This window comes from Agelaius tricolor, unplaced genomic scaffold (assembly GCF_023055355.1).
Source record: "Agelaius tricolor isolate 1412-34295 unplaced genomic scaffold, bAgeTri1.0.p SCAF_9, whole genome shotgun sequence".
Classification (NCBI taxonomy): Eukaryota; Metazoa; Chordata; class Aves; order Passeriformes; family Icteridae; genus Agelaius; species Agelaius tricolor.
Genome location: NW_027269269.1, coordinates 13,609,628 through 13,626,049, shown reverse-complemented (window position 1 = coordinate 13,626,049; position 16,422 = coordinate 13,609,628). Strand labels below are relative to the sequence as shown.

The window sequence follows — 16,422 nt, the reverse complement described above, 5'->3', positions numbered from 1 at the left end:
AAATTATATTCTCAGGTGCTCTAAGTATACATTCCTTGCTAAGGATTAATGTTGCCATGGATTAAAAAGGGAAGCAATTCAGCGTTTTGTTGGTAAAGAGGAAATAAGTTTTCCTTTAATTTCATCTCTTGGCCACTTCCACTGGAACAGGTTGTGAACAAGCCTAAATCAGGAACTTTCAAAACCAGAAAGTCTTGATAATTAGTAGAAATTAAGATCTTAAATACTACATTGCTTGGTGCACAGCCTGGATACATATTTGTTACAGAGATACACACCCAGCTACACAGGGGCTGTCTGGTGGGGTGAGACTAAGAAATGGAAGAGTTTAATTGCATTTGGAAAACTGTTTTATCACCACCACCCAGGGACTGAGGCTGCTTAGGCAGCATGAGAACTGAGAAGCAAAGAAGGCAGGGACAGCCCTGGGGCTGCGGGTGGAAGGAGGAGGAGGAGGAGGAGGAGGAGGAGGAGGAAGGCAGCTGCTTGCCAGCTCCCAGAGCCTGCCAAGTGCCGGCCAGTGTGACAGCATGGCCGGGAGCAGGAGCAAGGCTTCCCTCCGTGCGTGGCTCGTGTGCCCTGGGCTGCTCGGCTGTTTCTTGCTGGGCTTTCTTACAGGTGAGTGCAGAGACCCAGGGGCTCAGCCCCCAGCTTCCCTCCCCTGCACACCCTTGTGTGCAGCCCCTGTTGGGATTGACTCACCAGCAGGGAGCTTATGCTGCTCTTCAGAGGCATGATAAAGTATTTGTCCCACTGCTTTTCTAAGCTTTTCTGTCCAGCACTTTCAGTCTTCAGGGAGTGAGGAACAGAACAGCTCTGTGCTTCAGCTCAGGACAAGCCCTGGTGAGCTGACAGCTTCCCAAAAGAGGCAGCCAGGCATTCAAAGAGAAGAAATTAGTACAAGAGTTTGAGACTTCAGCGATTGCAAAATCTCCCAGATTTTTTTTTTATTTTTATTTCCTGTTTTTTACTGAAGATATTTTTAAATGCTACTATTCTGTTGCTATTTTAATGAATGAAGAGGAGGAGTTTGACTGACAGCCAAGTTACTGAAGTTTTCATTATGCACAATGAACTTTACTAGGGATTCTTTTCTGAAGTCACTTACAGCATTTGATTTCAAATTGAAATTGCACGTCCTTTTTAAACTTGTGTTGTAACACAAACCCAACACTAAAGCTTGAAAGAAAAATCCATGAGGGCTATTAAGTATGTAAAATATTAGTTTCATTTTGGAGATCCTTGAGCTGCTAATTTCTGGTGCTTGTGCTATGTTTATACATTTCCCTGAACATCATCTTTTGGCCCAGCTCCAAAACATGGTACTGGGCAAGATGTACTTTTAGTCTGATCAAGCATCACTGTTCAGTTCAGAGTGTTACTACAACTGTATTTAAGTGTAACAGGTCATATATACTGTGCATGTAACAGCACATGGATTTATCTTTCTTATGAAAATTTTCCCACTTTGGGGTTGTCTAAGTATAATAATAAAAGGATATTTTTGTTGTTGCTGTTTTTTTTTCTTAAGACAAACTCATACAGTTGATATACCCTCTCCTACTACTATTTATGGCCACTGAATAAACATTTTAAAACTGGCTTGGGCAACAGTTAACTTTATTCTTTTAATTATTAAATAGACTAACCCCAGCCTTCCCCAAGTCTGTAACTATTACAGTGTTGGCAGTGTGGCTGTTAAGTCCTAGACCTTCACTTTATCTGCTTACACATCTATTTTAAAATATATGCATAAATTAAATAAACTAATTTCATCATGAGTGTCAGGAGTTTGAACCTCACACTACAAACAGTTAATTGAGAATTTAAACTATAGTTTAAAATTAATGAGAGATGAATCTACCTTAAAAAGGGGATTTACCAGGGATTTAGGTTTTACTCTTTTCATTGTGTCACTTTTAGGAATTTCAGTCAATGAAATATATTTTACTTTTCTGCTTGAGCCCTCAGACACTGGCAGAGGGTGCTCTAAGCCCTCTTCATCCTTGTTGTTTTAACTGATTAGTACCACAGGCTCAAACATGCTCAAACATGTGAGAAAATTCTTGCTAAGTGGGAAACTTTTCAAATGTGTTTCAGGGTGGTTTACAAAACTGACTGAGAAAAACCCCAACTCTTCAGAAGCGCATCAAAATGTGAGACAGAAACTTGTGGCTGAAATGAAAGCAGAGAACATCAGGAAATTTCTTCGGTAAGCTTTGTGCATTGTTTTTTGAACAATTTTATCAGTCAAAAAAGCCAGAAAGTGATAACATCAGCTCCAAGGAAGGGCCTCTAAAAGCAGAGCTTTTAAGATGCTTTAGAATGGTTTAGTTGGTATGAAATGTCTGAGGGAAGAAGGGAAAGGCTTACAACTCTTCTGTTCCCCCCTCCCCATTTTTGAAGTTGTGTTTTTGAAGTGGTTGTGCAGTCAAGTGTGCTTCCCTCGGCTGCATTACTGCCAGTGCTTACCAGTCTTCATGATTTCCCATCATCATGATTTAATGAAGTGTGCCTTTTATTTATCTTCACAAATACAAATATCTGAAGCTCTAACCTCAGATATCTGCTTCCTTTCAGACTGAGATGATTTTACTCTGTTTTGAATACAATGATTGACATGAATTACATCTGACTGATCATCTGTTTAGTGTCTATTTAAACTTTCAGTCTGAGCAGAAAACTAATGGATTAAAAACTAATGCTACAAATTTGCATAGCACTGAGTTGCATGCATACTTACAATTTATAATTCCTTTAGTGTGACCATATTGGATAATGTGCTGTTAACTGGGAGCTCTGACATCCCATTATACCCTGTCTTCTCAGATAAAGGGCTCTGTCCATGGTCAGTGTGCATGTATGGTTGGTTAAGGCTTGCATGATGTTAGTAAATATACTTTTTTGCATTGTAGTGCACCCATGCAGTTCTTTAAAAACATCTAAAATACTGGGGATATAAAAATATCCTTTTTTTTCATTCTACAAAAATTAAAACCCCACCTTATTCGCTATATTTATATTTTCTATAGAGGAACAAATATATTCACATGAAAGGTAAATAAATACTCACTGTGGCTAGTAAAATGTTTGTATTCAGCATGTAAGTCAGCAGCTGCATCAAGAACATCAAAGGCTTACTGGCAAATTTGATTCCTGTACATTTATTCTAAACCCAAAAGGTTTCTTACCTAATATCAATAAGCTTTTCAAGTCTACAGGCCCAATCTTACTTTGTATACGTTGCTTTCAGTAGATTGGAGAGTTCCTGAAAATTATTTTTGTGTGAGCATCTAGGCAACATAGCACGGCATAGCTCTGTAATTATGCCAAAGTCTCTTGGCCGTGGGATATTAATGGTTTCTCATTTGTCTGCTTGCTTTGATGATGGGCCAAATGCTTCATGGTCGTTGGGGTTTTTTTTTGCCTAAATTCAAATAAAAATCAGGAAATGCAGAGAGATTGTATTAACACACTATTCAAAAAGTTAGTCAAAAGTATTAAAAAAAGAGAACTTGAAAATTTTGATCCATATTCTTTATTTTTCAGACTACTACATCTGCTTTTGTCACATAGGAAAAAAACAAGAGTCTCATTAAGTGCAGATGATTTGGTCTTAGCATTGTATCATAGCTCTGGAAAGGGTTAAACTGTTTAGAAGGGAAAATTTGAAAAAAAAAAAACCACACGTGTTTTTCCTGATGGCATATGTAGCATTTAGAATACTTAAAGAATTAAAAGGTACTTAAAATACTAGTGGGAATTAAATAAAGTGCAAGAGGCAAACAAACAAGAGGGTTGGGCAAAGGTTGCTTCCAGACTTTGGTGCCTACCTTCACAGTTTAAAGAGAAGGAGTAACAACAGCAAAGAGCAAAAGGTTGTGGTCTAAGAGAATCTGGATGCATTCAAATTCTGGGGCCAGGTGGGACTCATGTGAAAGACCTTTATGTTATGATTGCAATGTTGCTGTAGGTGAGAAGTTCTGATGATTGCAAGAGGTCCCAGGTGGCTGAAAAGGGCTGATAGCGTGCCCATCTTAATAAGGACAACCTGGAGGACTCTGAGTTGGTCAGCTTCAGGTCTGGAAGGGTGAAAAAAAACATCCTTCTGGAATCTGTTTTCAAGCACACGAAGGACAGAAATATAGTTTGGAAGAGTCAACATTTATTTCCTGTTTGTTTGTATGGTCAGCATATTGCCTCCTGTAAGGAAATGACTGGCTACGTGCATAAGGGGAGACATTACAGTGGCTGTAACAGCCTTGACTTTAACAAGGCTTTGGACATCATTCTCTTTGGTAGCTGAGGGAGTGCACACTGTAGAACAAGGGTTGAAAACAGTCTGAAGTGACAGGCTGAAGTGATATTAATCATGGTATTTCCTACCACTAATTAATGGTAATTGCTGGTATCTGACATCTGTGGGGCAGCCATTGATAAGTAGCCTGTTGGGAATTGGAAGCTGATGCAAAGTACCTGGCTGACTGATGAGCTTTCACCATCCCTTACTTGTTCACTGGGCTGAACAAATTGTGCATAGATTGCTGTAGGGCAGCCCAGAGGGATGGATGGATTCTGTTTGTGACTGTTTATCAACATTGTGTGTTATATCTGATATGGAAGTAAATGTTGTTAAGAAGGTTTTGCTATTCAGGCTTTTGATTAAGAAAAAAGAGCAAATCTGTGCAGATAATTTAATGTAATGATTTTCAAGTTAAACTTATTAGGACATTAGGGCACGCTGTGACAATGGTACAAATCATGATCAGATACCAGAATTATCTGGAAGGCTCCTTTCTGAATGCTTAGCTTTCCTATATTTATTCCTGTTTTTTCCTACTGCTAATATTCTTTTGCTGAATCTTTGACATTGATTTTCATTGCTTGTGAGTAGGTGTGGCTATTCTGTTGTTATGCAAAGAAGTTCAGTTGACCTATCTTAAGGCCTCAGGAAAGATCCTCTGCTTTGAGTATATTTTGTACATGTCCTGATGCAGATTCTGATAAGCAATCATGTTTTACAGCTCACACTTTAAGACCTTACTGTCCATGCAATGTGTCTTGAAGATTAGCTTTATAAACACTGATCCTATTTCACTATTGGGGATCTCTGCATTTGCTTACCAGTGGTTTTCTGTTTTGTTCTAGTTCATTTACCAAGTTGCCTCACCTCGCAGGAACTGAACAGAATCTTCTTCTTGCCAAAAAAATTCAAGGCCAGTGGAAGGAATTTGGATTGGATTCAGCAGAACTTGTTAATTATGATGTGCTTCTTTCATACCCAAATGAAGAGCAGCCAAACTACATTTCACTAATTGATGATCAAGGGAATGAGGTGATCTTTTCAATGACAAAACGTTGTTAATGTAAAACCTAAAAAACCACCAGTGATTTCCTGTTAAACAAGTGTCATCCTCTGTATTCTCACGCACTCAGCTCAGCATGTGCTTTATGTTATTAAAAAATAATCCAGTGCAAAGGGAGTTTGTGTTTAGAAATGGTTTTCCAGGCTATGCAGAAAACATAGCAAAGGGCCTGAGATCTCAGTGCCTCATATGGAAGAATGAGGATGTGTGGAGAAGCTGCAGTTAACACCCATAGACTATAAGGTGTTAGAAGGGTTCAGCTTAAGGATACCTCTAGGCTAATATCCTGTTTCCATAAACAGCTTTAAGTGAATGCACAGGGATGTTTAAGGACAAAGAAATGTATTTCAGGCATGCAGTTCTTCCAGTGTCTAGCTGTTTTCAGCTCAGGGCTTCTCTGAATATGCTGAAATTAGTCTCTTGAAAAATTCTCATTAGACCTTTTCCAAGTATTTATCCAGTCAGTGACCCTCATTACATCTCTCTTCCAAGTACCTATCCAAACCCTGCTTGAACATCTGTACAATATTTGCTTCCACTACATGCTGAGGTAAGGAATTGTGGAGATACTATCAATTTTATGTAGCATTGCCTTGTTTCCCTTGCTCTGAACCTGATCTCACTGGCTTCCTATGGTGTCTCCTAAGTTAGTGTTGGAAGTACTAATGAACTAGTCAGCCTAGAGACATCTTCTCTCTTTTGAAAACCTGGGGAAATAAGGAAGTAGATGTAAATTCTGACAAGGATCCTGAGCAAGGAGAGAAGGTGGGACTGCTAGAGAAGCATCATAGCACATAAATAAGGATGACGAGCCAGGGTAGAAAGTAAGGAATGTGTGCTCAGAGATGACACGAGCTTAGAGGTGAAAGAATGAAGTTCTTCCAGAAACCCTGTAACAGTGTCTCAGCTACAGTCTCACAAGGTGACAGAAGGTGGACATGCACCTTAAAGCAACATGAGTGTTACAATGCATAGTGATGAAGGGCAGCACGTTTAACTGGAGCATCACTAGATAAGAGATAAAGAGAATAATAATACAAGGTGGGAGAAAGCATAAAAAAAGACACCTGGGATGGCATGGATGAACCAGATGTCTTTTTCCGTCACTACCTCTTGGCAATTTTAAGCTACTTCTTTCCTTTAGTTCAGGGAGTGACTGATGAGCAACTTCTGACACGTGATCTGTCTCTTTGTATTCATATCTGCATTCTCTTACAAAATTTCAGCTCTGGATCCCTACCTGTGTTTTTGTTTGAACTTATGTGTACTAGTTAGAATTGTGTTTTTTGCTATCAATTAATGGAAACTATAATTTAAGCTGCTGACAAAGCAAACTAACTTGGCCAAAGCCAAAGCTTTTGATACTTTTCATCTATAGGACTGCAATATTTTGAAATAGTAATTATTTAATTATACAAGGAGTCTGATGCACAGAAACTGAATAACTGTTATGAGTTTGACTTTAGTTTAAACTATAATTAACATTTTTTTAGTGTGTGAATTTGTGCCTAGAATGTTTGATCAGAAACTACTGTTATTTTATTTTATAGGTTTTCAATACATCATTGTTTGAACCACCTCCACAGGGGTATGAAAACGTTACTCATATACTACCACCCTATAATGCGTTTTCAGCACAAGGAGTGCCAGAGGTAAGAAAAGAAATTATGTAATGGTACTATTACCTATTTTTTGAAACACTTTCTGGGACAGATTGCTCCAACTTCTCAAAAATTTGTTGCAGTAGTTTTAATTACCATTTGTCTTAATTAAAGAACATTTAGGCACAGATAGATGTCATATTCTGCAAAGGTTGAGCTTTCTCAAATCGTTAGAACTCTGAATCACATAATAAGTGAAAAATTTTTATCTTGATGGAAAATTTTGGATACATCTCAGATTGTTCCATATTATTCAGTCATATGTAGAGGACTTGATTAAGACACAGGTAGAAGTAGCATTTAGTAGAATAACACTAGAATATTTATATCAAGTTGGAAGACATTTTGGATTAAATGAATGCCTTCAAAGGCCACAAAAGGTCCTCACTTAATCTGCTAATTCCTTATGGAACAGGTCAGGGACAACATTGCATTGCATGAATGAATGTAATTTTATAAAAGTGAGTGTTTGTGTATGTAAGTCATACCACTGCTTTGTCACAGCCAGAGAAGTTAGTCAGTTTACCAAAGTACCTGGTTTATTTTCCAGCCTGTTTTTAGGCCTGTTAAGTGCAGGATAATAGCCAATCAGAATTTTGAGCCAAAGCTTCCTATGGAATATTGTGAATATCTTTTGCTATTGTTTTTCTGGGCCCTGGGTCTCAGTTGTAGAAATGAAAAAATAGTTAAAAATCCTCTGTCATACATAGTGAATGAAACATTATTTCTGATAAGAATATTTTGTTTGTTGACTGACCAGTTGCCACGACACTGCTTTTCTTTTCTGCCCAGGCAGATCTGGTGTATGTGAATTATGGGCGTACAGAAGATTTTTTTAAGCTGGAGCGTGAAATGGGAATTAACTGTACAGGAAAGATTGTCATTGCCAGATATGGGAAGATCTTCAGAGGAAACAAAGTAAGGGTTGAGTTTTAATTTTTCTTCTGTGGGTCAGACACTGATGATGGTAGAACTTGAGGGAATTAATAAGGGCTGTTCATTGGAACATATGAGCAGAAGGAAGCCTGGAATATATCCATTGTGACTGCAGTCTAAGAAAAACTTCCAAAATAATAAAACCAGATGGATGTATTAAAGTCCTGAGACAGAGATGACTGCAAACTCCCTAGGCAGTTCTTGCAAGAGAATAGTTCAGGGAATGGAGTAGTTTGTAGAGCCAAGTCTATTGACACATGCCATCTATAGAACTGCACTACTTTGAAACAATAGCACTTTGACGAGGAGTCTGATGCACAGAAACTGAGTAACTTTCTCTTCTGATTTTAGACAACAAATCTGGCAAAACTGGTGATAGTGGGGCAGTGGGGATGGTAGTCAGGTTTTGGGCCTCATTTTTATGTTCTGTTCTTCATTTCATAGCCTTGAGCTATGACAAAAGGTTTGACACAAATAATGAACATACTGCATTTCACTATGCTTGGTTCTTCTGCTAAATCTGGGGTAATTTTCAACTCTTTCACATACTTGTCTTCTAAAAACATGCCTGCATGGAAGCAAATCTCAACGTTCAGTTTTATTGCTGCATTAAAAAAAAAAAAAAGCTGCATCTTAAAGCCAAATAATTTCACAGGTTAAAAATGCCATATTAGCAGGAGCCAAAGGGATCATACTTTACTCAGACCCTGCTGACTACTGTGCACCTGGAGTAGAACCTTATCCAAATGGCTGGAACCTTCCAGGTGGAGGAGTCCAGCGTGGGAATGTTTTAAATCTGAATGGAGCTGGGGATCCTCTGACCCCAGGTTATCCTGCAAAAGGTGAGTGAAAGTTCTCTAGCATGGGCCATCAAGTACTTCATAAACTGCTGCTGAAAGTGTGGCACTAGAAGTTAATTAATTTTCAGTACAGATGCACAGAAAAAAAAGCTGCTTGAAATTCTTATTGACAATAGTTAATTTTTGATTGCACACTATGTTCTGTCTGTGTCATTCTAACTGCATTCAGTTAGGCAGGGGAATAAAGTTTCTAGGAAACTCTTTATATGGTACCACCTTTGTGACACTTAAAAAAGCAGGATGTGTAAGTTTACAGACTGTGGAGCAGCAGAAAATGACTGAGAATTATAGCCATTTTAAAATGTCTATGTTTCTCAAGAGGACCACTTTTAAACAAGGTTATACTTTGCCATCAAAGAGGACTAATAGCTTTACTTGGAGGTATGTTTCCTTGTTAATCAAAAGTTCCAGGAAAAAAAAAACAGTTTAAAATCCTTTTTAAGGGGAATAAAATTCCTGTAGCAAAAATAAGAGCAGTCTGGAGTCTTTCAAAAGTTGGCACCACGTGCTTCTCTTGTCCTTGTTGGCATCCTAAACTTGGTCTGAACTAAGATACTTGCCAGTGCTGGGTGCTGGTGGGATGGCTGTACAGGGATGCTTCTGGAAAGCTCATGGGCTTGTGTGGTCACTGCTGGGGACATAGGACAGCCTAAACCAGGAGAGCTTGTGTGTGCCAGGCCCAGCAGACTCAGAGAGACACTGGCAGTCTTTGACCCAGGTAAATGCATCTGTGGGTGTCCCCTGCAGCTTGTCAAGCAGCTGCACAGGTGCCATTTTCACCTCACATGCCAGCTTGGAGGAAATGTTATAACATGGTTGGACAGCAAATCTAGCCAGCAAATCATGCATCAAGCATGGGGACATCTTCTGCACTGCTGTGCAGATGGTTCTGTCATTACAGTTGGGTTTTCTAGAAGCAGTGTGTGAGAAATGATGTAAGAATTAAAAAGAATCATGTATGCTGGTGGCTGCTCTGCTCAAAAGTGTTTCCAGTTTGGTTAAAGTTGCTAAGAATGCCATAAACTTTACATTTTCTTCTGTTTTCTCAGAGTACACTTTCAGGTACAAGGTTAATGAAGGTGTAGGAATTCCCAAAATCCCGGTTCATCCCATTGGATATCATGATGCAGAAGTATTACTGCGGTGAGTATACATCAGCCCTCCTCTTCAGAAGTCAGGGTTGAAAAATGGGCAGACGAATTTGTCATATTAAGATGGCAAAGTCTATGTTGTTATTTGCATTTGCTACTCTTTTGTAGTAATGAAAGTAATTCAGAAGTAATAATGTAGTAATTAATGTAGTAGTAATGTAGTTATTCCAGAAAATGTGGAAAATTTAAAGTATTCTATTTTTGCAATAATGCTTTTAAGAATTTTGTAAAACCACCTAGGTTTTGCTGCAGTAATTATTAAGAGAATTAAAGGTTTCAGCCTAATGGTCAACTGCATTTGTCTTGGTTTTCATTTCACAGTGCAATGGGAGGACCTGCAGCTCCAGACAGCAGCTGGAAGGGAAGTCTCAATGTGTCTTATAATATAGGGCCAGGATTCACAGGCAACTCTTCTGCAAGGTCTGTTTTAATACTTTTCTGTTCATACAATTTTGCAAAAAAAAAATCCCTCTGAGGAAAAGACTCTCAATCAATACATCTAGAGATACTCTGGAGATATTTACTTCCTTCTGCTAGGATACATTTGGAGATAATTATTAGAATTTGAAAATAAATTCCATTAGAAAAAGATTATAAATTAGCAGATCAAGCCACATTACACTGACATTTGACAATAAATTGCAATAAAGCTACAGCTCACTTTTCTCTGACTTTTCCACATAAATGTAGTTTAAGTTTAATAACAGAAGTTATTATTCAGTGAGGACTGTTAGTGGACCCCAAAAAACAGCGTGTAAAAATGGTGTATCATTATCACAACTCTATCTCCTGGAAAACAAGAGTATGTCTGAATATATATATAATTTTATAAAGACTTCATTTATCATTATTCTTTTCTGCTCTGCTTTTAGGTAGCTGAAAATGAATAAAGTAGGAATGACTAAATAAGAAAGCATATTTGACATAATTACAGTGCTGTATGGAGTATCTTGAAGAGCAACAGTGAGAAAACAATATGATTCATCCACAAAACTTGTATTTTTGAGTAGGCTTTTTAACATCTTCCTACTTGATAGAGTAACATTTTTGTTGTAAATATGGATTAATTCTACACGTAGTTCTTTCTCAGAGCAGTTCCATATCAAAATGAACCTTTTGATTCTAGGTAGAAAGTCACTTGCACATGGGAAGTGTGCACATATATGCACGTTCAAGGCACTGGTGTCTGTTACTTTCTGGGCAAAGATCCAGTGGGTGTCCTGAAGTAGGTTTTGATTTTGACAGCTATGCAGATTTGCTGCTGAAAAGATAACTTCAAATGTGGATCTCCTGAGGTTTTGCCAGACATGCAACCCCTCCCCATTGTTTGGTGCTTTGTTTCTTCCACAGCTTAAGGGGGCTGAACATGTGTTAGTTTTATCTCTCCAGATATCTGGATTCCCTTGGTTGTTATAAAATTTCACAAGTGGATTTTACTGGTAGGGAACAGGGAAGAAAAAACTGTGCTTTTAGTAGAAGGTTTTCTGTCTCTAATGGAGGATTCCCTGCCCATGACAGGGAGGTTGGAACTGGATGACCTTTAAGGTCCCTGCCAACCCAAACCATTCTGTGATTCTGTGACTGACAAATCTTAATCACTTAGATCTACTGTCCTAAACACAGATTTCAGTTTATTCCTGGATGAATATTCCTAATCATCTTTTCTTCAAGTTCTGTATTGTTGTATGGGCCTGTGCTAGGAAACCAAAGTGTATTCTTTATAAACATCTGCATACCCACAATTATAATTTTGGTCAAATGTAGATTTTTTTTAAATTACTGTGCATGTTTTTCAGTTTATTCGTCTAATACACAATTATCTGATGGGTTCCCATTAAAAAAAGGTCTATAAATTCTGTAAATCTTTGCAAATGTATAGACTAGAACAGCTCATAGGCTTTTTTCTAAGGCATCAGCAGTAGGCTTAACTGAAATAAAAAATGGGTCTCTGAGACAGCATGACAATGCTGAACACACATTGGATCAGTGCTGAAAACACAAGGCAGGACAGAAGCACAAACTCTCTGGTTTACATGTTATTAGCATTGGCTATTTATTAGCTTATCAATCAGAAATGGTTACTCCACCTTCCATTTCAGAAAAATCAGAATGCACATTCATACAAGCAATAAAATAACACGAATTTACAACGTCATTGGCATCCTCAGAGGAGCTCTGGAACCAGGTGAGCATCAGGTGCTTGATGATTTTAATTCCTTCTCTCTTTTGTATTTGTGTTGTACTTACTTTATATTTCTATTGTACTTGTGCTGTAAGAAAATTAAAGTGTTTTAGATAACCATACAATACAGAGTCTTGAGAAATTCTGAGTAGTTTTTCATTGACATTCCCAAGAATAGCATTCCCTATAAAATACAGTGATAGACATCAGAGAATATTTTTTTTCTAATGCTTGTCACTTTACAGTAGGCTTCACCTTACATCATTCAAACATTTTGCCTTTGCAAAAATTAACATAATTCAAATTACAGAAACCTAGTGATGATTTGGAGCATTAACATTATACTATTGATACTATTGATATATTATATATTGATACGTTATGCTCTTGTAGCAGGTCATACAGAGCAAAGACTTTTAGATGGAAAAATATTTATTAAATATTTATTGTCTTTAGTTGCAGACCTTAGTAGAATAAGTGAATGATTGCAGTTTCCCTTAAGAAATAAACTTGTAGCACTGGTATTGAACTTCATATTTGATTTCATACAAGTAAAGATGCAGTCAAAGGAAATCACAGGTAATCCTAGTGCATTTTTAATTATTAATTGATACTGTGTGTTTGTTTCCAGACAGATATATTATTTTAGGTGGTCATAGAGACTCTTGGGTGTTTGGTGGTATTGATCCAACTACTGGTGCTGCAGTTCTGCAAGAAATCGTACAGAGTTTCGGTAAAATGAAGATGGAAGGTAACTTACTTACTACAGATGTAAAATGATGGATATGGAAAACAGCAGCTTTGAGGATCAGTGCTTCCATAAGTTGTTCTATTGATTTAACTTTTCACCTCTACAGAAAGTTTTATTTCTCATTATGAAAGTTGTAGATTCATTGAAGAGATGCATATGTGGCATTGTGTGGTAGTTGGCTGAATTTATCCCCTCGTGAGTGTAATGGTACCCTCTTAGCTGTGCAGATTGAAAATATTGCATTAAGAAGAAATGCCTCTGCAGTAATATGTTCCTCTAAGGATTTTAGAGAGGATTTTTTTGCTGTTATATCAGTTAAGTGCTGTTTTTAAAGCAATTTCAATACACTGTGGTCAGTAGACTTTTAAAGTATAAGCTGAATTTTCAAGTTTAATGATGTAATTGCAGGTTGGAGACCTAGGCGAACTATTATTTTTGCTAGCTGGGATGCAGAAGAATTTGGATTATTGGGTTCCACAGAGTGGGCTGAGGTAAATAAAAAAACCTGTGTAAAGTAAAGCAAAACTTGAAAATGTGTTGCAGGTGACTACAGTACCCAGGATCTATTCCTAAACTGCATTCAAAAGCTCTGTGGTAAAATTGGAGTACAACAGACTCCTTCAGGTGTTGTGAGGCACTCATGTATTTATATAAATTACCTACCTACCTAGCTTCTTACAACATAAGTGCACTAACTCTTTTAAGATTTAAAAATATACTTTGACTCAAAGCTAATATCTCACAGTGGTCTCTATGTGGAAATATATCTCATAATTTAACAGAATTATACCATTTTATTTAATCCAGATTGGTCGAACTTTCTATTTGAGAAATTCCTTAATTTCTATAAATTCAAGTCCAGATCCTGAACTTCTGATCTGTAAGCATGCCAAGCCTTTGTATAAAAATCAATCCTACTGTGCAAATGAAAGAATAGATCATTTATGAGTGAATAGAATCAAAATTCCTGTGAATTCCAGCATTGTAGAGGCTCAGGGGCAGGACAGTCAATTAATGCTGTAGGAGGATCCCTGACTATATACCTGTCTGAAAGAAGAATGTTGGCAAATTCAGAAATGAGGTTCTGGGTATTTCTATCTTCCTTTTCCTATTGGGCATGCTATTTTTGTCTTCCTTTTCCTGCCTGAGGGAGGAATGTTGGGAAATTCAGAAGTGAGGTTCTGAATACTTGTATCTTCCTTTTCCTATTGGGCATATTCAGTTCTTAGTAGATTTGTTCAACCCCAATAAGAAATATAGGTCTTACAAGAGTTTTCATTGCTTTGTCTGTAAAATCTAAATTAGAAATAGAGCAGGAAGAAAATTGCCTGATAAAACACATTTCTGCTGAACTATGTCAATTTATTAGTACTGAATAGTTTAACAGAAATGTGTTGTCTTATTCTTCTATTAGAATTTTATTTACAAGTTAATATTTAGCTGTGTGGATAGAGCTTTCAGAATCTATAAAATAAAAAAATCTTTCAGTTTAGTTTATTGCCATGTATTTCAGCAAATCACAAAATTACATAGTAAAATGGCACATGTCAGAGGAGATAACAAACCCAGAAAAATGCTTCCAAACACCAGGAGGATTCCATCACTCTTCTGTTAACAAAGCTGAGATTTCTATTCCTTCAGATTTGCACTATTTTTTTCACTCATAAACTGGCTTCCAGCTTTAACAATGTCTTAATCTTACTGCTGGTTTATGAAACATGAAAAAAAAGTAATTTAAATTATTTTAAATAATTTACTGAGATATTTTAAAGAGTTGGCATTAAATTTTCATCCCACCTGAACTCCACTGGTGGCAAAAATATGCTATATGTAAACTTTGTGATTTCTTTGTCTGTGTATCTCTGCATACACAGAGGTGCTGTCCAGAAAAAAACCACACAATTGTTTTCATTATGAGGAATATGAAACAATGATACTAAAGAAACCAATTTCTCTTGAACAAGTCATTAATAAATTAGGGAGTTTTCTTTTGTTCTATTTGTTAAATATTGCTACTGCAATGTTCTGTAATGGGTTTTGTGTAATAATTTGGTATCTAGTGATCTTTCATTCATTATTTCATGAAATGGCAGCTGTATAAGGTTAGAAAACTGTAAGCACAGTTCATATTTGAACGTGTCTTTTAATTTTATTTTTCCTTACTTCATCTTGGTGGTGTGCATTACTACTTTTTTAGACCTAAATTAGATTCAGTTTCTCTAGAGACATTCCTCACAGCTTACATTCCTCTTCTCTGCAGCTGCCAGATCTGTCATGTATTAAATCTCGAGGAAAATTAACCCATTATATTCACCATCTTCTGTGTAACAGAAAGAATTCAGCTGTGGCAACACTCTTTTGATACACAGATGATCTCCATAGCTCATAAACAAAGATATTTATTTATGCTGCAAATATGATTTTGCATATATGCAAGGCTCCATATAGGCAAGTACAGTCTTGCGCCCTCCCATCATATTCTTTTGCAGGATCTCCTCTCCTGTGTGTTTTTTTTTTTTTACATGATGTAGTTATTAATTACCAATTAAATTTTTAGTTCACGTGACTTACAAATTATTAGTTGGGTTATAAATTGAATAAATCAAGTAACAATTGCTAACCTAATTAAAATATCTGTCACAAAGCAAAAATCTCGTGAACTACCACTTGCTAATTAGAGTTTCAATTTCAAACATAATTACCAGTTTGGAAAAAAAAATAAACAACGTGTCTGCATATATTTAGCATGAAAGCAATGCTTAGTGAACTCAAAATAGTCAGTCAACTGCATTTAAGAAGAAAATTTCAGTGCTTTGGCTTTCCCTTTTGAAAAGGAAGATTGTAGATATGTCAGGAGTGCTTGGTTTATCAGTGTTAAAATTGAGTTCGGTGCTGGGAGCACATAATGGAAAACTAGGGATTAAAAGCATGGAGGAATTCTGGCTGACCTCACAGTCACATGTTGCATGTTCAGGAAGTCCAGAAGTGCAGAGCTAAAATGCATGTAATAACCTAATTTTACTGTGCTACAATTCTATCCAGTAATTTTCCTGCTCCATTTTGCTCGTGTGTGATGCAGCAGGCAGCACCTACACTTTTGGATGTTTTCCACAACAAATTAAATTAAGTCCCAGAAAGAGTAATGAATTTCATATGCCCAGAACATTTACCCATCCTCAAACAATATAATTAGTAAGGTACAGAGTAGTAATTATCCTGACTGAGATCTTAATGGTAATGCTCTAAAAAACAATGCACTTGACATGCTCTTGACTAAATGCCACTAACTGGAAGTAAGAATTTTACATTTACAACCCTAGGAAAATGCCAAAGTCCTTCAGGAACGGGCAGTCGCTTACATCAACGCAGATTCTTCTATAGAAGGTGGGTCTTTTATTTTAAACTTTACGTGACTTTACAGCTGTAATTTTTATTAGTTCTCTGTGAATTATTTACTGCATGAGATAGGTATTATGGTGTACAGAATAAGTGTAGCAAAGATGGAGTTAAGAGGA

General features: G+C 37.0%; 1 protein-coding gene across 4 annotated transcripts in view; it reads left to right on the top strand.

Annotated features, from left to right (window-relative positions):
- The first annotated feature begins 468 nt into the window (after window positions 1-468).
- LOC139592696 (N-acetylated-alpha-linked acidic dipeptidase 2-like) overlaps window positions 469-16,422 on the top strand; it is a 30,063-nt gene continuing 14,109 nt past the window's right edge. For 2 of the 4 annotated variants that reach the window (XR_011680091.1, XM_071432796.1), the window contains exons 1-12: window positions 469-618; window positions 2,101-2,212; window positions 5,149-5,335; window positions 6,917-7,018; window positions 7,820-7,945; window positions 8,619-8,805; window positions 9,873-9,966; window positions 10,296-10,394; window positions 12,074-12,159; window positions 12,788-12,907; window positions 13,316-13,398; window positions 16,228-16,291. Coding sequence is in view for 3 of the 4 variants with exons in the window: in XM_071432796.1 (XP_071288897.1) it covers window positions 531-618; window positions 2,101-2,212; window positions 5,149-5,335; window positions 6,917-7,018; window positions 7,820-7,945; window positions 8,619-8,805; window positions 9,873-9,966; window positions 10,296-10,394; window positions 12,074-12,159; window positions 12,788-12,907; window positions 13,316-13,398; window positions 16,228-16,291 (1,348 nt within the window). In the remaining variant the exon portion in view is untranslated. The remainder of the gene's footprint in view (window positions 619-2,100; window positions 2,213-5,148; window positions 5,336-6,916; window positions 7,019-7,819; window positions 7,946-8,618; window positions 8,806-9,872; window positions 9,967-10,295; window positions 10,395-12,073; window positions 12,160-12,787; window positions 12,908-13,315; window positions 13,399-16,227; window positions 16,292-16,422) is intronic. The other 2 variants (XM_071432794.1, XM_071432795.1) reach the window with 2 other exon arrangements.